Source organism: Aspergillus undulatus (assembly GCF_047715775.1).
Source record: "Aspergillus undulatus strain CBS 261.88 unplaced genomic scaffold BDV17scaffold_41, whole genome shotgun sequence".
Lineage (NCBI taxonomy): Eukaryota > Fungi > Ascomycota > Eurotiomycetes > Eurotiales > Aspergillaceae > Aspergillus > Aspergillus undulatus.
Genome location: NW_027396645.1, coordinates 76,282 through 94,840, shown reverse-complemented (window position 1 = coordinate 94,840; position 18,559 = coordinate 76,282). Strand labels below are relative to the sequence as shown.

General features: G+C 52.2%; 5 protein-coding genes across 5 annotated transcripts; 2 read left to right on the top strand and 3 right to left on the bottom strand.

Annotated features, from left to right (window-relative positions):
• Positions 1 to 499: 499 nt before the first annotated feature.
• Positions 500 to 4,391, bottom strand: BDV17DRAFT_269088 (transcription factor domain-containing protein). The gene is made up of 6 exons (XM_073758541.1): positions 3,900 to 4,391; positions 3,710 to 3,843; positions 3,286 to 3,644; positions 2,560 to 3,232; positions 1,968 to 2,513; positions 500 to 1,913 (listed from the first exon to the last, which is right to left on the bottom strand). Exons 1-6 carry the CDS (start codon positions 4,026 to 4,028, stop codon positions 725 to 727), a joined length of 3,030 nt encoding a protein of 1,009 aa, XP_073613414.1. The 5' UTR covers positions 4,029 to 4,391; the 3' UTR covers positions 500 to 724.
• A 158-nt stretch (positions 4,392 to 4,549) lies between these two features.
• BDV17DRAFT_269086 (uncharacterized protein) lies at positions 4,550 to 6,227 on the bottom strand. Its single transcript, XM_073758540.1, has one exon. The coding sequence runs from the start codon at positions 5,567 to 5,569 to the stop codon at positions 5,330 to 5,332; it is 240 nt and encodes a 79-aa protein (XP_073613413.1). The 5' UTR covers positions 5,570 to 6,227; the 3' UTR covers positions 4,550 to 5,329.
• A 48-nt stretch (positions 6,228 to 6,275) lies between these two features.
• On the top strand, positions 6,276 to 8,975 carry BDV17DRAFT_269084 (bZIP transcription factor). The gene is made up of 2 exons (XM_073758539.1): positions 6,276 to 7,236; positions 7,907 to 8,975. The coding sequence occupies exons 1-2, from the start codon at positions 6,969 to 6,971 to the stop codon at positions 8,467 to 8,469; spliced, it is 831 nt and encodes a 276-aa protein (XP_073613412.1). The 5' UTR covers positions 6,276 to 6,968; the 3' UTR covers positions 8,470 to 8,975.
• Positions 8,976 to 11,699: 2,724 nt separating this feature from the next.
• On the top strand, positions 11,700 to 12,694 carry BDV17DRAFT_283174 (uncharacterized protein; the record flags this gene model as incomplete). The annotated part of the gene is made up of 3 exons (XM_073760313.1): positions 11,700 to 12,138; positions 12,209 to 12,558; positions 12,635 to 12,694. 3 exons carry the CDS (start codon positions 11,700 to 11,702, stop codon positions 12,692 to 12,694), a joined length of 849 nt encoding a protein of 282 aa, XP_073613411.1.
• A 590-nt stretch (positions 12,695 to 13,284) lies between these two features.
• BDV17DRAFT_269083 (kinetochore-microtubule binding complex subunit SPC105) lies at positions 13,285 to 18,552 on the bottom strand. The gene is made up of 5 exons (XM_073758538.1): positions 18,022 to 18,552; positions 17,609 to 17,957; positions 14,965 to 17,555; positions 14,296 to 14,917; positions 13,285 to 14,245 (listed from the first exon to the last, which is right to left on the bottom strand). Exons 1-5 carry the CDS (start codon positions 18,262 to 18,264, stop codon positions 13,473 to 13,475), a joined length of 4,578 nt encoding a protein of 1,525 aa, XP_073613410.1. The 5' UTR covers positions 18,265 to 18,552; the 3' UTR covers positions 13,285 to 13,472.
• Between the last annotated feature and the right edge of the window lie 7 nt (positions 18,553 to 18,559).

The window sequence follows — 18,559 nt, the reverse complement described above, 5'->3', positions numbered from 1 at the left end:
TGTGCCTTTCTGAACTAGCGGTATTCAGCTTTGGGGAAGGTTGTTGGGTCTAGGGAGCGTCGGGGCGCTGCTAGTCGTCTTCTGATTTCGTCGATGTTATTGGGGTTCATTTTCGTCGTCGCTGGTGTCCTGGTCTTGGTATAGAGGCAGGTAGATCTAGTGGTCGATTAGGTTCTGTTCAAAGTTTTGGCTGTAAGGGGTTGTTGTCGTTGAGGTGTCATTGTGCGATGCTGATGGTGACAGTGACGGCTTCTGACCCGTCTGTCTACTATACTTGATCCTTGGCCTGCTGGTGGGCATTGCTGCAGATGATGGCGCTCTATGTCTGCTGCTTGAACCTGCTCTTGGCGGCGGATACTGCTAACGATTTAGTCTTGTGTCTTATTATTTACTTAATCTACATAGTTTGGGCCTGCGGCTTCGAATTTGACTCCGACTTTGATTCTGATAACTATCTATCTAGAAGGGGGGGGACTCCAGATCTCATGGCGAAGGGTCGGGTCAGTGCCAGGTCAATTGATACTGCATTAGTGCCTACAGAATACTCGGGTAAGTTACGCGCATTACGAAGTACGTTGAGTTGAATGAGTACGGCGCCTATACTTCCTTGTATTTACAGAGTATGTATGGTATGTTATTGGTATATTCATAGGCTAAGCTTTGACGTGACGACATGATATGTATGATATGAGAGCACAGATGCTGAAGGAAGGCACTGCCAACGTTAATAAGCACTCCCCCCGCAGCCCCCACCCATCCACATATTAGGCGGACGGGGAGATGGCACCGCGCTGTGGACCGCATGAGCAGTAGGATTGCCCGGGACTCCGCCTCCGTAGCCGAATCCTACAGAGCTTGTGCCGGTCATAGGGTGGTTCGGGTTGGACGTCTGTACTGAAGGATGGGAGATGGGTACGGCTGTCATTGGCGCAGGCACAGTACAAGCAGGCATTGCGCTTCCGTCAAAAGCAGTGCCGCCGCCACTGCCGCCGCCGCCGTGAAAGACATAGCTCTGGGTCTGATTGTGGTCGTGGCTGGGACCGGGCCCAGCTCCTACTCCTGCACCAGTGCTGGGAGTGCCCATGCCATTGCTGTTGACATGAGGATTGACGTTGAGGTTGGGATCCATGTTCCCCGGATGTCCGAGCATATTACTCAGAAATTGGCTCCCAAGACCAAACTCCCAGTCTGCTGTCAGCGGAATCTGCCAGAGCTCCGGCTGCGGGAAGGAAAAGGCGAAGGGACCGCCTTCTTCAAGGGCGGGGAGGGGGAAAGAGAGGTCTATGTTTGGGTTCGCGGTTGGGTCTGTCGGAGTGGGCATCGTTGTAGCTGCGTAGGAAAGAGGTTGCTGGTATTGAATATTTTTGGAATTCGATGTTGAGTGGCGGTGTTCCGGTTTGATAGCGTGAGTACTTTGATGAGAGGTGTTTTTGTGATCGAGCTCGTTGGGGCTTGTTTGAGCTGGAGTTGAACTGGCGCTGGGACTTTCGGGGACGACGTAGCCGGATGAGTTTATTGGGGGTAAGCCCTCGAGATTAGGAATGTTGATGCTTGTTGACGTGGGTGGAGAGGTAGATGTAGATGTGGGTTCGGAATGCGAGTGAGAATGTGGCGGAGGTGCCTGAGCACCGCGGGGCTTTGAGTGTTTGCTTTTCGAGACCGTCGCTGGTCTCACGCTCAATGCCTTTTGGTCTCGTTCAAAGACGGCGCGGGCGATGCGCTCAAACGATGTGCTCATGCGAGTCATCCAGCGCGCATAGTTGCATGGTCCATCGGCTGGTTCAAGGGTGGCGAAGAACGTCGCAGCCATGTTGAGCGACTGCAGGTCATCTTTAGCGGTCGGTTGATGACTGTTGCGGAGGATGTAGGCAAAGAGGGTCATTACGGCCAAGAAGACGTAGTATAACAAAGACCTGAGTGTGTTCTGTTAGTAGTCGGACTGAGCTGGTATGTTTGTCAAATCTCACCATATCCATGCAATATCTCCCCACGGCAAATTATTCACCAGCTTCAGGGTATCCCTCGCCGCCTGGACGCAAACTGCCGCTGACGACGTTGATTGCTTCAACATCAATCTCAGCTCAATCTCCGGTATACTGTCTGCGCGCGACTGATAGACGAAATTGAGCATCAACGGGAGGCGGTGAATCATGATGAGCGAGTTGTAGTACATCAGGAATAAACCGGCAGAGGCAAAGCCTGCGAGATAATCTTCGTCGGTTCCTCTCTGCTTGATCAAAGTCTCGAACTGACTAGTTTTCTTCCACTCCTGGAGTTCCGCATGTAGATTGTGGACCATTTCGCAGATGTCAGCTGTGGACTTGTTCTCTAGAGCCCTAGCCGAGTAAAAGTGACGATATATCCGACTTCTGATCACTGCAATGCGGCAGACTTGCGGGAAGAATGCCTTGTTGTCGGCCATCATAAGTCCATGGACGGTTTCGTCGGAAGGGATCTCAACGTCAAAGTCATCAAAATGCTGCGTTGGCGCAGTTCCTAGACGGATAGAGATACTACGCAACGTCAGAACGTGCTTTCAACAATGGCAGAGGGCTTTACCTTTGATCAAGAACGTATGCAATCCAGAATACGTTTCTTCTCTGCTGCTGTTCGACCAGGGAGAGGTGTGGCCTTGGAATCTCGCGATGGAGCCCCATACGGTGAGACGCTCGAATAGCTGCGGTGATAATAGGGACTGTTGACTGGGAGCCAGAATTTCCCCGGAGAAAGATGGCCATGCCTAGGAGGGCTTGCACACTTAGCAGGTCGGTTCGTCGCAGTACCAGTTCCGGGAAGACTGAAAGAGCGTTCTTGTAATAAAGCCACGCCTTTTCTCTGTCCTTGTCGGATTTTTGGCTGTTTGAGAATCGGTATTCGTAGGCGAGGGCGATGATGACATTGATGCTAGCCCACCGAGCAGCATCGTCGCACGTCTGCTGAGTGTACTGCCATTCGACCAGCTGCATGAAAGTTTCCTCATGATAGAGAGGGAAGATGAAGTTCACGGTTTGGAAAAAGTCTCGCAGGAGAGAAAACACCTCCGCCCTCGGCGGCAGCGGCTTAAAGACCTGCGACGAGAACACGTCGTAGAACACATCTGGTCGCCAATGTGCCCAAGGGCTATCAAATTTGGAGTTCGATAATAAGGTATTGAGGGAGTTCTCTTCTCCGGATCTGCTCTTGATCCATTCCACTCCTTCCCGGGTCAGTATTGAAAGAGGCGTGGACCGTCCTAGGAAAGGTCAGCAACCTCGAAAGGATGGCAAAAGCTCGCGGCAGGCATACCAATATACAACGAGTTCTCTTTCTCCGCTTTGTATGTCGGTGGTTCACTGCTCTTCTGCGTTGTCGAACGTTTGCACTCGAAAAGAGCAGATGGATCGTTGAAACAGAATGATTGCTTGGAGTCTCTCCGCATAGGGGAATCTCTTCCGTCGGAAGCACTAGGGGGGTTTGTGCTTCGCCGGCCGGGGCCCGGACGACAACCTGAGACATCATGATCATCCTCCGCGGTACTGTCGTCTTCAGCCTCGTCAGAGGTTCCGCTGGTGTCCAGATCTGCGGGTTCAACCGAGATCCCAGCGGCTCTGAGTAATGACTCGGTCTTTCTCAGGCGCTCCTCTAGAGACTTCACATAACGAGACCTAGGTAAATTCAGCAAGTGAAATTTTCGAATGGAAAGCAGCAAAGGCCATTTCAAGGACCATACCTCTTTTGGCTGTCCCTCGTCCCCTTCCCCGACAAGGTCTTGCAGTTCAGATTACGGCGCATACATCGGATGCAAGTATCGCTAGAACGGCCATATTCGCACTTGGTCTTCCTCTGATGGCACGCCTCGCAAGCCTAATGAAACAAGTTTACTATGCCGCCTCTGCAGAACAGACGAGGAGGCCGCTTACCAGTGGTTTACGTTGACGCGATCTAGAAACATGGCCAATGCCAGTCGTTGGATTCTCGCGTATGTGAGACTTGGTATCCCGCATTCTCCAGGCAGGCATCACTCTCGCACCCGGCACCGAGTGTTGCATAACTCCACCTGAAACCGAAAAAAGACTGATGGTACCATAAGTGGACTCGGGCTGCGCTTGGCCCGTGGGGAACGTTGAAGCAGTAAAATGCGGAGATAGAATTAGCCAATCGCGCCTGATGCGAAATGTGATGCAATATGAAACCGAATTGAAGGCGTCCAACCGGGCCGAGACTGGCTCCTCCAGGAATCGGTGAGATGGATGGAGTCCGATGGGCTATTGTCGGTGACGGCGCGAGATTATAGCTGAGACCGGCGAGCCGCTGCACCACGGAACTTCAGGGTTTTCTAGCGCTGCAGACGTAAAAAGCAGCCACCAGATGGAAGAATAGCGCGACAAGGCAGACTCGACGCTTAACGAGACTTTGACAGAGAGAGTGAGCAGAGCCACGGAAGGAAGGCTGTGGCGGAAGAGGCGCTTAGTCATGGCCTCCGCAGACTCGAGTTCGGAAGTCGGCAGTAACGTTTCCGTTAGCTTGATTTCAGTTTATCTCCCGAGTCAGCAATACTCTGTGTTTATTGCTTGTATCTAAAGGTGAAGTCGGTATATGACCAGAGTATGGCGGAGCACGATATACGCCAGTTGCCAGTTCGATCAGCAGGCCGTATCTACCCATCCTGGAGAACAGTGGAACAGACACTGTCCCAGTGACAGACCGCTTGAGCCTTGGCCAACGATCTTACTCCAGCTTCAGACAAGACGAGGAGTGAGGAGCATTTGCCTGTGTGCGGGGAATCCCCAAGGTAGCGGTCACGACTCACTAGACACTACCAGTGCTGCATAGCTCTATCAAGTATCACCGATGCCGGTTTTGAGCTCCAAACATATCGGCTGGGCGCATTGTCCAGTTCGTTCGAAGCTTCAGGGCATGGAGATGCTGGCTGGAACCTGAAGATGTCCTGAAGAAACCGTCCGTATTTAGTAAAAGGACAATCTCGTGAAAGGGGTCCCTTGCTTCGGTTACCCACAGCACTCGTGGGACCTTAGCCACGTTGGCTCGGGCATTTTGAATCCGCCTCAGGATCCCCGCGCCACTTTATATAGCTGCGTCTGAGTTATCGATTATGAGTCTCTGTCCTCTGATCACTCGGCTGACGGTAAGCCTGGAACGCCGGCCACCACTCCGCCGTCGTCGCGGAAATATATTGCTATTATTTCTACGCTTTCATTGAAGAATAAAATTGACCTCCCCACGTCAGTCCGGCAAAGGAAACTAGAATCAACAGTGCAAGACGAATTTCAACGGCCAGAACAGCAGCGATTCGTTTCCGAGTGCGTATGAGTGAGGCTACTTCTGAGTACTATACGGAGGACATTCGTTTCGCATCTGGTCTCACGCATCCGAGCAGTTTCGGACTCTCACGCCTTATCCTGGAACATGACAACATCGAGGGAGTGGAGAAGATGCGAAGCAGTTCCAAGCTTCGGGTTCTGGGATGGAGTTGACAATATCGACCACAGCCATGCATTGGATATGGAGGAGCGGAAAGTGTGAGTGGGTACGGGCAGCGAAAAAAACAGACGCAGACTCGGACAATCATCGTCGGTCGAGCATCTGGAGAACGGAATCGACCGGAGATCGAAGGCAGAGCGTCTATCAATAATACCTGATGGACAAATGGCCCATGCAAGAGACTCTGATCTGGGGAAGAGCTCTGGCTCTCCTAACTCCAACTGATAGACCTCGGATAGTCATGACTCGGGTTCAACTTCGACTTCGTAGCCTCGAAAGGCTGAACTTTGCTGACAGGCGAATGCTTCATTCGCCAGGGCCATGGCGGCACCTCAGATCGAGATCCGGCGCGGAAGGCTGCCAGTGACAAAAGTACGGGAAATATAAGCAGCAGCTTGAATCAACTCTTTCTCCGAGGGCAGCAGTTTGAGGCGGGGAGACGAAGCTTAGAAAAGAAAACGAGCCGTGTTGGATTCCACTGCAGCTTAACGCGCGTCTGGGCCGCTGTGATTTGTTCGCAGTTGAAACGGGAAGGAGTGCTATTCGGTATTGTTACCCTGGCCGTTGGGATAATACAGAGTTGATACAAATGTTTCCTAAACAGCCCACTCTAACCTCGTAATGAAATGTTAAGTCCGGGGTAATTAATGTATGGCGGGCGGTACTGTATTTACGGCAGCCACACCCCCCTGTCGACTGCACTTCCACTCCCATCTTGTCTCTAATGATGTTTATCACGACTATCAGCATATCTATCTCTACTTGACTCCTGAACTCGGACCAAATATTAGACTCCCAGATCCAAACTTCTCTTCCCGACTTTCTGCCAATTTCCCCCTCTAACGCTGCTCTGTACTAAACCTGCCCTGGTTTTGCTGCTGCCAGCTCCGACGAATCACAGCGACCGATCACGACATTTCTCCATCATATCAGATCATCAACTAGCACCTGCCGTGAGACGATCGCGCCTGCTGTGTCCGACTGCCACCGTCCAAGGGCCGCCCCTCGACTCTTCACCGGTCAATAAACACTTGATTATTTTATTTTCCACGTTGACTGTGTTGGTGGTCCAGGCTCGGTCTTCGTCCGCCTCTCGGCTTGTGCGTACGTGGCTGCTGCTAGTATTCCGCGGTATGCGGGTGTGCAACTTCAGCTTCACAGAAACAGTTATCTTGGAGCCAAATCGTCCAAGTTCTGTCGACTGCGGGCAAAGTTTTGTTATTCTCCTTCGACTGGTCAAGGATTCTTCGCCCCTACCCCAGCTGATCGGCTGGCGACATTTGCGTGCTTCTGTCACCATCGATTCCCCGTCTTCCAAGACTGCCACTGGCGCCTCTGCCTAGCCACTCTGGTCCTTGAATTATTGGATTACTATCTACTTCCTGGTAAATCAGATCAATTATTCCAATCAGATTTCTCGGGCGCCGCGATAAACAAAAAAGCGGAGAGTTGGACAGAGCTTTGTTCAAAAAGCAGCTGCAGGCAATATGTCAGATGAACAAATCGCTCATCAGACGGCCTCGAGCTTGGCCAAACTGGAAAATTTCAACTTTCTCCTCTCTCGACACGACCCGGCCATTGCTAAAAGTCGCCAATACTCCTTTGACGCGGACGCTGCTGGCCTAGCTGCCCACGTCCCCAACCTAAACATGGCCTACGACCCAACAGAGGGCATGGGCGGCCTGTCCGTCAGTTCGTACGAGAGCCTCGACGATGACCATAGCCCGATCGATGTGCGAGGATACCCGTATCATGGTGAGTCTGAGCTCGAATGACGCCGCAAATTGCACTCTTTGCGCCATTTTGGTGCTGCCTGGTTCGTTTCCCTTGCATGCTTTGCTCATCCAACGTCCGATGGTGCAAGAGCTACTGCTTCTCGCGTTGCATCTGTCCTCTCCCCGAGCTGGGCGTTCCTCTGCTTTTCTGGGGAAGCAGCTCTGTGCTCGCGGTTCCTGTGCTGCACCCTCTGGGGCCCCGATCCGGCCATCGTGACCTTGGGCTTGTGTCTGGGTCACTTGGTTGGAGACGTGGTTAAATCCCCCAAGCCCCTGCCAGAGCCAACCACTGCTGCCTTTTTATTTGCACTGACTGGGTTACTTGTTTTCTTTTTCCTCTTATATTTTCGCCGTCTAATTGTTCCCTTTTATGTTCTGTTCCCCAATCCCACTTTGGTCAAGACGATGTGAGCACGCAATCGCTCACACAGATGACATCGTCGGCAGCCTGTCAGTGCCGGACCCTCACCAAGCTTCCATACCCTGGCTCATGCTCATCTTCCTGGGGTTGCATGCCCTTCATGTCCCTTTCTTGATTATCCCTTATGATAACGATTGTTCTTTTCTTGTGCCTTATCTCTTTCTTATCCCATTTGCCTCTGGATTCGTCTCCCTCCCGTTGATTCGGTTACTTATTCTCTCCTGAACAGCCGGCGACAAGACCATCAACTACTCGGTACCCGACCACATGCTCTCACATTCAGCCTATCCTCTCTACCCTCCAATCTCATATGGTCCTGATGAGATTGGCCATGCACCAGGGGCCATGACGCCCTCGGATGTATCGTCCTCGATTTCGCCTCCTAACGGCCAAATCGGCAACAACAAATACAGCACCCAGATCTCCGGCGACCACATTGCTACCGCCCTCGGCCAGGAAGAGCACTCCCGCCGAGCAGCAGAAGAGGACCGACGACGCCGCAACACCGCAGCCAGCGCCCGATTTCGCATGAAGAAGAAACAGCGCGAACAAGTCCTCGAACGCACCGTCCGTGAAACGACCGAGAAGAACGCCACCCTTGAAGCCCGCGTCGCGCAGCTCGAGATGGAGAACCGATGGCTCAAGAACCTCTTGACCGAGAAGCACGAAGCCAACTCCAGTCGGATGCCTCCGCCTCCTACAGAAGCACTGAGCCACAAAAATACCACCGTGGCCGGCAGCGGGCAAAAACATATTCAGCCAAAAAAGAAGGGCGTCGGCACAGACAACTAAGCGCTAAAATGAAGTTCTTGCTCTATTTTGCTGCTTTTGTTGTTTGATTCCTGCGACATTCTTCTCTGAGTACTTCTGGGCACTGCGGCGATATCTATCTATCTGTCTGTTATTTGGGATCATCAATCATTATCTGATACTTGATACCCCTCATTATAGTGGGCTCGACGAGCCATCATCCATCTGAGGATCAGGATGGAAGAATCTGACGATGTAATGACATTGACATTGACCTTTCTGTTTTATGCTCTCTTCTCTGATTGCTGCGATTGCTGTTTTATATTGATTCATTCTTTTGTTCATGTACTGGGCTGGGTTTGTTTCGTTGGTCTCGAGTCATCTTGGCAACTACGAGCTGGGGGAGGCTGGGAATGTATGGGGGGCATGGTCAGGGTCGGACCATCCCACTCTCTCATTATGTGGTATATAGCTCGTTATGCCTCTGCTTCTACTTCGGAGTATTCGGTTGGGGTTGTCTTGCTTTGGTCTGGCTAGCAGCAATCTACAGACTCATTCGATCTGACGCTTACAGTATATCTATCTACCGGTCAGCGGACTACCTAAGGCCCAGTAGCATCAGCTCACCTCACCTTAAAGGAGCGTTATCATGCTACCCCAAGGCTGTCATATGTGCAACTCGACTCATCCAGGTGCACTACTGCCCTCTGACAGTGCCGTGCCCGTGCCAGAACCACCGAGTTCGATGTCGCCAAGACTGGATCCCATTGCGCCATCCAGACTAACAATGAGAAATATCGATATCAATGACCGCCAGAGTACACTAGTAGAGTGCCAGATATGTATGCATGTCTCGCATGTGCCTCGCCGAATCACATAATACAGGGCCCCGATGGAGTCATGGAGATCTTTCGTGATTCTGATCGTGATGCGGTGGTCCTGAGCGAGGGTATCCGTGCATGAGTTGAGTGAGGGTGTCGGATTGTGCCGTCGCTGGACTGAGTGGGCTGGATGGAGGGCTGATTTGGATGGGACTGACTGTAGAGCCGAGTAACTGATTAGTTTGTAGAAGAGATGGCAGGACAACCCATCTCAGTCCCGTCCCTGCTATCTTCAGAATCGGGCCACTGCAGACACCTCCTACCTACTCTCACCCAATCTCTCTCAATCAAGACTCACTCTTCGCTGCGAACATTCGTGCCTACAGATTGCCTCGACCTCGTTTGCAACACAACGCGCTCTCGTCACCCTCTAGCTTTCTCAGCTTCTCATGCCCAGCACAGAGTACTGCTTTTGAAACTCGACACCGACGCGCTTCTCCCTCTCTCTGTCCCCCTCTTATCGCGTGGAGAGCATTCAAGTCTACAGTCGATGAAAGAGGGACTCGCGTCTGCATGAGTGAGTGGCCTGCCACCTCATTTCTCTTTCTTTACATCGACGGTCTTGTTATGCTACTTCGGAGCTCTTATCTGCCTATGCGCTGTTATGTGAGCCCATCGTGGCGTAGTCCTGTCGATTTCAAGAGGGCAAAGTCCACTCAAATAAGTCATTGTTCACCTAAGAGTTTGTTTGCTGATATTTGAATCATATCTCTAGGTTGGCTACGACTCGACTCGGCTCGAACCCACGTCCTCGCGTGCCGTACATACCCGAACAACGTCCGATATCCAACGTATGCTAGACAACATCCTACTTAGACGTGGTTTTACAAAGCACGGAAAATATACCTTTGAGCTAGCTTTTGGTTCTTGAAGTGTGAGGTTCTTGCGACAAGACAAGATGAGAAAGGACAAGAAGTGGGATTGGTCCAGGTTATCTGGCTATCGACGTATAGCGAGACTGTATATCGGTGTCTGAGATTGCTTTTAGCAGTATTCAATTCCCATTCCTTGGCTGTGGATAGGGAGATGGCCTAGAAACACCATCAAAAGGCCGTCGAAATGCACGGATAACACATTTCAGCAGGGCAGCGCCCCAGACACCGGGACTATACATCAGGTCCTCCGATACTTGCCTATCATACTGACAGTTGGTTGTCGTCAATCTCAAGTCGGCCTCGAGCTAGCCAATGCTGAGCTCCCAAAATGGCTTTCGTTCCCTCGTGAAACGGAGACACATCCAATATACTCACGAAAACCTGGCAGGCTTACCCAAGTCCAAGTTCAAGTTCGAGTGCAAAGTGAGTACTTCAACTCCACTATCTACCCTAGCGCTATGATATTGTCCCCTTTGGTTCGTATCATTGTTAATAATCGATACTGACAGGAATTGCTATAATGACTAGTAGTGCGTACGAACAGCTAAATCGTAACCTTCAAGAATAAGAACGGAACCAACTCATTGGGTCCAACTCTGCCCGTCATCCCCGACTACGTCTACAATTACAACTATTCTATCTCCCCTTACTCAACGACATACATTGCTCCGCGATCGATGCTTGAAAGAGCGCTACGACAGCGACGTTGGACCGAGGAACAGACATCCACATCCAGACTCACATCCACACGACGCGCCCTGCATACGATATCCCGCGAAGACCTTCCGTCACCGAACGAACCAAGACCCGCTTGGGCAATCTGGATCCTGAAGATAACGATCCAACAGACATGTACCGGTCTCTGGTCTTTTATTTTACTCCCAATTTCGCAGCTTTGCTCCTACGTCTGGACCCAAATCCAGCCTGCATATAAAACATCCGACAAGAAGCGAACAGAGGAATTTGGAATAAGAGCGCCGGGATTATTTTGCCTGCTCACCGAGCACATCGCGTATCCTCCAGCCCAGTGCTGCCTCCCCTGTCAAATCTGCCAACAGCCGTCCCCGGTCTTAACGTTTCTCTCTCTCTCTCTCTCTATTTTCGTTCAGTGTCGGTCCTTTGTTCCAACAGAATACCTGAGAGCCACGTGAGCTACGAGGAGGTAAATGTAGACCGAACCGTGGCTCGTGAGAAAGACTGAGCTAACCCTATCCCACGTGCATCCCACAAAGACCACGGAGTCCTGTAGGCCTGACAGGCGCACGGTACATATCGCAACAATGCAAGGCAGCAAGCTGATAAACACTCATAGTGAGGTAAATTGAGATGCCCACCGAGCAAAAACCTACGGGCGCTAGGGCAAGACTATTGCGCTTCTTGTTCTAGTAGGTGAGCAGCTTAAGCAGATAGTGACCATGCAAACAAAGGATTTGAACCGCCATCCATTTCACCTCCTGGTCTGATTCTTGCCGCAATTTACAGTCCCCCAGTCACCTCAATCTACTTAGAATCCGAAATGGCGTCCAGAAAGACAGTGCTCATCACGGGCTGCAGCGACGACGGCATCGGCTCCGGCCTAGCCCTGACCTTCCAGCGGCAAGACTACCACGTCTTTGCAGCCGCTCGCTATCCGCAAAAAAAAATGGCCAAGCTCCGTGATCTTCCCAATGTTACTCTGCTATCTCTAGCCGTCTACAATAAGGGTCATAACACTGCAGCCGTTGAGGCTGTTACAGAGCATACCGGCGGCAAGCTCGACTACCCTGTCAACGAGGCCCGTAACCACTTCATGCCAATCCTTGATGAAGACTTGGAGACCACCAAGAAGCTATACGAGACTAACGTCTGGGGCCCTATTGCCGTGACGCAGGCCTTTACTCCGTTAGTCATCCGTGCTCGCGGCACTGTCACCTTCATCACGTCGATAGCGGGACACCTCAATGTTGCGTACATGGGTACGTATGGCGCTTACTGCCGTTCCGTTCCTGCAGATGGATGAACGAATGTTAATGCCATTCATGTCAGGCACCTACGTCGCCTCCAAGCGCACCCTCGAGATCATCGCCGAAACGCTCCGTCTCGAACTCACCCGCTTCCACGTGCGCGTTCTCTCCATCGTCCCCGGCGCCGTCAAAACAATGGGGCAGACGTACTTCACCGACTTCCAGATTCTGCAGGGCTCCCTCTACAGGCCCATCGAACAGACAATGGCGACCCGTGCCCAGAGGGGCGATGGAAATCCGCGCGAGGACTTGATGGTGTATAGCAGGAAGGTGGTCCGTGAGATTACGACCGGCACCTCGTCGACGTTTTGGTGCGGAGCTGGCGCGGGGTTCATGCGCTTTGGGGCCGCTTTGATGCCGGGTTCTTTGCTTGTGGGTTTCGATCCATTCTCCAGCTGCTGCTATGGTATCATATGTACTTCTCGGCTGACTGTTGTACTTATACTAGGATAATGCTGTATTGCGCGGGACAGACATTGATGTTCTGGCTAACCAGAATAAGCTTTGACTTGTTTGTAAACATGCTTCTACAGCTATTGATTTCATTGGTTCATCCCATATCTCATCACTCGATGTACTCCTATACCTTTATCACAGAGCACTGCAGTACCGCTTACGCCGGCCTTGTCCTCTTGTTGTAGTAAGTAGGTAATAGTCAGCCCCGATGCAGCACCTAATGCTTACATTCTGTCCGGAACTTACCACTGGTGCCGGGGCGATACATATAGGTCGTGCCAGCTCCACGTAGCTGGCGTGTCTTTGACCCATCCAGGAAAGCAATCATGTTCCAACTGTCCGTCTTATGCGTCCTCATCTCTTCCCCTATGCCCATGCTAAGCATAGCTAACATCGGCAGACCGGATACATACCTGCCTACCTGCCTAGAAAGTGCTACCTAGCACTTATCCTGTTGGCAATGTCGTCACTCACTGAGAAGAGAGCACAGCATTTGAGATGAGATGAGGCGAGACAATGTCAACATCGTCGTGCGTGCTGGAAACTGAATCAAATTTAGTTGAATGCCACCAGTTATGAATCATTGAGTTACTGTAGGGTATAGGACTGTGTTGAGTTGAGTTGAGTGGGAAGTAAGAACTGTGGTATGGTATACGGTTGTATTTGCATGCCTGATAATGCGAAGTAAAAGACATAAAGTATGGCCGTTAGAGTAAAGGAAGTAATTGTAAAAGCCTGCAATAACCCCCAAACGCCCGCTGAATATCAAAGCAGAACCATAATGATGAAGCCATAAGACAAATGATCAAGTGAGAAAAGCAGTCGCTATGCTAAAAGACTCTCCCAGAAAGCATCTGCACCGCCCTACTCCAGACCCCACTGCCCAGTTTGACGCCAGTCTTGTTATGCCCCTTCAATTCCTTGTTCAGGATACTCCGCATTTCTTTCTCAGATAGTCCGGTTTCGTTGTCCGTTCCGAAGCCGTAGACTTTGCTTGCTAGGACCTCTGTTTGGATGTCGAGGGTGCCGAGCTCAGGCTCGTGTTTCTTCTCGAGGATGCGTGTTGTTACGGCAAAGTCGATGTCAACTCGGCTCTTGCTCGGTGAGGCAGAGTCCGCGGAAGGGAGGGTCCCAAGTAGAGTGCACCTTGCTCGAAGAGAGGGCTTACCTTCGACTTCTGTGAGTCGGGTGTTAGTCACGCCGTGGAAGCCGAGCATGCGAGCTTCCTCCTCCACCTTCGAAGCAAGATCCCAGGCCTCCGATACGAAGCGTAGAAGCTGCTTGGGCGAGACACTTGATTGGTTGATTGCGGTCACGTGGGCTTGCAGGGACTTGAGGATGAGCAACGCGATGGATGACAGCGGACGGGCATGTTGGGTCGATCTCGTCTCGCTTTCAGGACTGTAGCTGACTTCGATCGAAGTATTCGCCTTTGATGTAGGCATTGAATCCTTGTTGCTGCCGATGCGGAACAACCGGGGATGAAACTTGAGTTGCAGTTGACGGCGATAAGACATCGTCACCACGGGACCTGCCTCCGATTCCGAGGAAGATGCCGAGCTAATCGACCATCCAGTCTGTTGCTCAATGCGATGAACGGAGTCTATATAAAGTCAGCGATAGGTTCGTCGTCCTCAGTGGCAGCAAACATACCCTTCAGCTCGCGAATCTCCTTGGCGCTCCATCCACGGCACTCTTCCTTGACCCGTTCCGCTTCCTGAATTTGAGCCGTATACTCCGCCTTGAGCTCCGCTCCCGTCTCTATGGTGTCTGTCTTTTCCTGCACCGCGGTCTGCAACTCTTCCAGCATCTTCTTCTGGGAGACAATCTCCTCTTCAATGTCCGAGAGCTTGCCTCGTGCATTCCACAGTTCATCCTGGTCGCAGTTCTCGAGTTCATCCGCCAAGTGCTGGAGGTTCGTAGCTTCCTGCTCGAGAGAGGAATGCTTCGTGGCAAGCGCGGGTACGGCGTCATTGAGAAGTTTCTCATGTTTTGACAGAACATCGTCATCGCCTTTCATTTCCTCCATGTGTCGATCTAACCCTTCCTTCAGACCCTCAAGAAGCTTCATGCGCCATTCGTACCACGTAGCTTTGCTCAGAAGTCTAGTATGTGTCTTGACATTTCGGAACTGGTTGTCCATCAATAGACGGATGTCAGGCGCTGCGGTCACGTACTCTCGGAAGAGAGGCGGATTGTCGGAATATGTTTCGGTCTCGATGGATCGAATGATCTGGCGGCCTTCTGAAATATAGGACTTCAACTCTCGGCAAGACTAGAAAATGTTAGTAGAGGACGCGCTTCGAAAGGTTTGCTACTCACATGCTGATATAATTCCAACATCGGGACGGTACAGAAACCGGCAGCCACGCAGTCATCAAACTTGGAAGCACTTGATTTGCCGTCGCCTTCAAGGGACAGTCTCGCTGTCCGTTTGGTAACGCTGTCCGGTGCGGTAGTATGTCGTCGCTTAGTGGTCGTAAGTTCCATGAAGTGAATGTTGGTCATATTCAGGAAGTCTTGCAGTTGGATGGGCTCGAATTCTGGCTCAGTGACCTCTTCTGCGCCATCTTCAGTGCCCATCATCTCGGCCTCAGGTGAAGTAGATGACTGAGCAGATTCATTTTGCAAAACTGAAACACCCCTTGGCTCATGGGTGGGAGTTGTGCTAACTTTTAACGGAGAAGCCTCGACCGTCTTGCGAGCCGGAGAGCGAGCTGCACGCCCGACTGTTTCCTCTTTGGTCGGAGGAGGCGGAAGCCGCACGTTCTTAACAGGACTTGCATCCTCAGGACGTCTGAGCCGCTTCGGAGTGGCCTCAGCGTCTTCATCATCCAAGTCAAGCTCTGCTGGGCGTTTGCCGAGGATCCCCCGTGCAGCACCGACGTGAAGACTCTTGCGGCCACGAATCTTATCCTTCTTCGGCGTAAGACTTGAGATCATATCGCGCAGACTTGCAGGGGGCTCAAGAGAAGGTTGAATATGTCCGTCCTCTCGGCTCTCCTCTTCTTCGCGCTCTCGATCAACTTCTTCTTGAAGTTTCAAGGGATCTTCAAAACGCACGCCCTGTGATCTCTTCTCCTGCGGAACGAAATTGCCGGCCTCTTCCCCAATGGACCGTCGCTTGTCAAGCATGGCCGCAACTTTCGGAGACCCGAGTCCTTCCCGGTCAATACCAAGACCAGAAGAACGCCTCGCACCCGGAGGCCGCAGGACAAACAGAGGGGCAGACTCTCCGGCCGCGTTTTGGCCAAAAAGACTCCTGCGACCTGGAGACTTGCGCCGGCTGTTGGACACATGAACCTCATTCTGAAAGAGTTTCTGGGGTGACGCATTGCGAGCCTCCTCGCTCCTAGACGGCGGCGTCTGTCCCGGAGTAGACGGTCGATCCGCTTGGGTCAGTTGCGTCGGAAGAGCCAAGGGCTTCTTAACCGGCGATTCTTGAGGCGTCATCGATGTTGGCGTCGAAGGGGTTGTACGGCTCAGGCTCTGCCTCGTGGGTCTGGACCGGACATTGGCCAGGCTGGGGCTGCCACTTTCCGAGGCGACAGCCGCGACGTGGAATGACACCGGTGACTTGGTTGGTGAATTTGCTGGCGACTTGGCTGGCGATGCTTGCACTTGCTCCTGGAAAGGAGAGCTTCCCAGCTGCGAGTCCGCCTTGTCTGGACTCGCGCGTTCTGGCGTCAAGATCTTGCCCATGGGAGCAGTAAAATCCATCCCCGCAGTCTGGTCCCCATCCACAGATTCAGTTTCTCCTTGGGCAGCTGGAAGTATGCCGCCAACTGCTCCTGTAATCTCCATGTCAGCTCCGTCATCCATGTCGTCTTCTTGATTGTCCCACGCGGAATGATCTGGGTCTTGGCCTGGCATTTCATTGACCTCGTCAGTTATTCGAGGGGCGGTGGCTCTGTTCAGAACACCACCAACTACCGATGTGAATTCCATTGTCATCTCCTCGTTGTCTGCTTCGCTGTCGGCACCTGTAGACTTCGCGGGCGAAACCGACTGGGCAATACCTCCCACGACGTTGGTGAACTCCATGGTCTGTTCATCATAGTTGGTTTCCTGCCCGCTTGACTTGCGACGGCCTAGGCTTTGACGGTTGTTGGAAATGATGCCACCGATGGCATTCGTCACTTCCATGCTCAGATCCTCATTGCCATCGTCGCTTGCCGTTTGTGAGACAGCGGAAGTTGATTGCTTGGAAGGATCAACGTTTTCCTGGTCATGCCGTGCGCTGATGTCCTCCCAGTCGAAACTTTGTCTCTGTCCCTTCGCAATCCAAGGCCGGAAGGCGCCGGTGATTTCCTGGTCAGCGATTTCCATTGAGACTTCCTCATCATCCTCGTCGTCAAAGCTTCTAGTTCCGGCCTCTCGGGCTGCTTGCCGCAAGGCGTCGTTCAGACGGCTAGTGCCGGTGGTGGATTCGGTCCCATCTGTTTGTGCGGTCACCCCGGAGTGGACCGACATGTTGTCCAAGCTCATAGCGGTGCTTTCTCCATCAAAGCCTGAGTCAGACGAACCATCATCGTTGTCATCGTCATCCCTGGCCACAGAATGCATACCAGTATCCTCGCTTTGTTCGCTTCCACTGAAAGGACTCGAGGACATCTCCTGAGAGGACCCAATCTTATCGTAACCACCACCAGCGGATCGGTTCTTATACTGCTCAAGGTCCGGGTAATGTACTGGCGAGAATGCAATGTCGTCGAATTCCGCATCCTTTTCTGGAGAACTTGAAGGCTCGCTGTGTTGCGGTGCAGGCGCGGGCTGCTGGTTGTGACTGTTCGTTAACGTTGACGCACGTCGGGTAGAATTAGAGGCAGATGATGATGTTGAGTCGTCTGGTATCTCGACCACATTCCAAGTATGCAATGTCGCCTCGGGAGCAAAGGATACCCGGCGATTGGCTTGAAACAGTCAGTACGATGCAGCAAGAGCTCAGATGAGGTAATTGGCATACCCATTGACTTCCGCCGGGCCTCTCGATGTTCAAATGCCGCTTTTCTTTCCCTCTCGCGTCTCTCTCGCTCTTCCTGCTCTCGCGCGGCGGCCATTTCATCACGGAGGTTCGAAGTGTTGAAGGTGTCGAAAGGGTTGGTTTGGTCGTGGGGTTTATTCGCGGATTTTTGGGCGGGAGTGTCAAAGTCGATCAAGAGACCTTCTTGTCCTGAATTGTTACTGCTCTCTTGTACACTTGCTCCGCGAGCTGGTGTCTTGCGGCGCGTTTCTTCGAAGGTAGGAATGTTTCGTACGGGGGAAACAGGAGCTGTCGGTTTGAGGATCGACTTGAGCGGGATGACTGCAGCAGACTGCGCAGATGAAAAAGATTAGCCTCAGGGACGTAGAAACGGTTTCCGGCAGAGAGGTAATTACCTTGCGTCGGTTTCCGTTTGTGTTTTGGAGCGCATCCAAACCTCCAGGACCCAAGCTTTTGCTACGAGACTTCTTCTCTTTCCCTGCCATTGATTGACGGCCAGCCAGCGGACGAGCCGCACTGATCTCCGTTGTCTCATTTTCCTTATCCCCTTGTGAAGTCAACCGTGATCGGGATACATGCGCAATAGAGCGGCGCGATCGCGGACGGAGCGACCCCGCGGAGTCGGCTCTGGACGCCATGGGGATGGTGGCACTCGTAGACGAGTGTCGTGTATTTCGTCCGCGGTGGGTGCCCAGAAGGGCAGGGGATTATCGAAGACCAAGGAGTATTGAATTGCAGCAATAATGACCTTGAACACCGTCGTACTCCATAGTCCCTGAAGCGCGTCACCCCGGCGGGAGGTCATGTGACTCTCGATGTAAACAAATAGCGGCTTACATAACAGCCCTAGCCGATTCCGCAGGGTTCCCGAAGCGGACTAGCGCAGCCACCGCACAACTCCCACAGTAATATCCACCATCGCTAAATTTGTCT

Bases quoted from the DNA above. Each gene is read 5' to 3' on its own strand.
- BDV17DRAFT_269088 (XM_073758541.1), bottom strand. From the start codon at position 4,028: ATGCAACACTCGGTGCCGGGTGCGAGAGTGATGCCTGCCTGGAGAATG. The intron at 3,645-3,709 runs GTATGGTCCTTG...GAATTTACCTAG, and splicing joins ACGAGGGACAGCCAAAAGAG to GTCTCGTTATGTGAAGTCTC. The intron at 2,514-2,559 runs GTAAAGCCCTCT...GACGTTGCGTAG, and splicing joins GCATACGTTCTTGATCAAAG to TATCTCTATCCGTCTAGGAA.
- BDV17DRAFT_269086 (XM_073758540.1), bottom strand. From the start codon at position 5,569: ATGATTGTCCGAGTCTGCGTCTGTTTTTTTCGCTGCCCGTACCCACTC.
- BDV17DRAFT_269084 (XM_073758539.1), top strand. From the start codon at position 6,969: ATGTCAGATGAACAAATCGCTCATCAGACGGCCTCGAGCTTGGCCAAA. The intron at 7,237-7,906 runs GTGAGTCTGAGC...TCTCCTGAACAG, and splicing joins GCGAGGATACCCGTATCATG to CCGGCGACAAGACCATCAAC.
- BDV17DRAFT_269083 (XM_073758538.1), bottom strand. From the start codon at position 18,264: ATGGCGTCCAGAGCCGACTCCGCGGGGTCGCTCCGTCCGCGATCGCGC. The intron at 17,958-18,021 runs GTAATTACCTCT...TCATCTGCGCAG, and splicing joins CAAACGGAAACCGACGCAAG to TCTGCTGCAGTCATCCCGCT. The intron at 14,246-14,295 runs GTATGTTTGCTG...GACTTTATATAG, and splicing joins GGAGATTCGCGAGCTGAAGG to ACTCCGTTCATCGCATTGAG.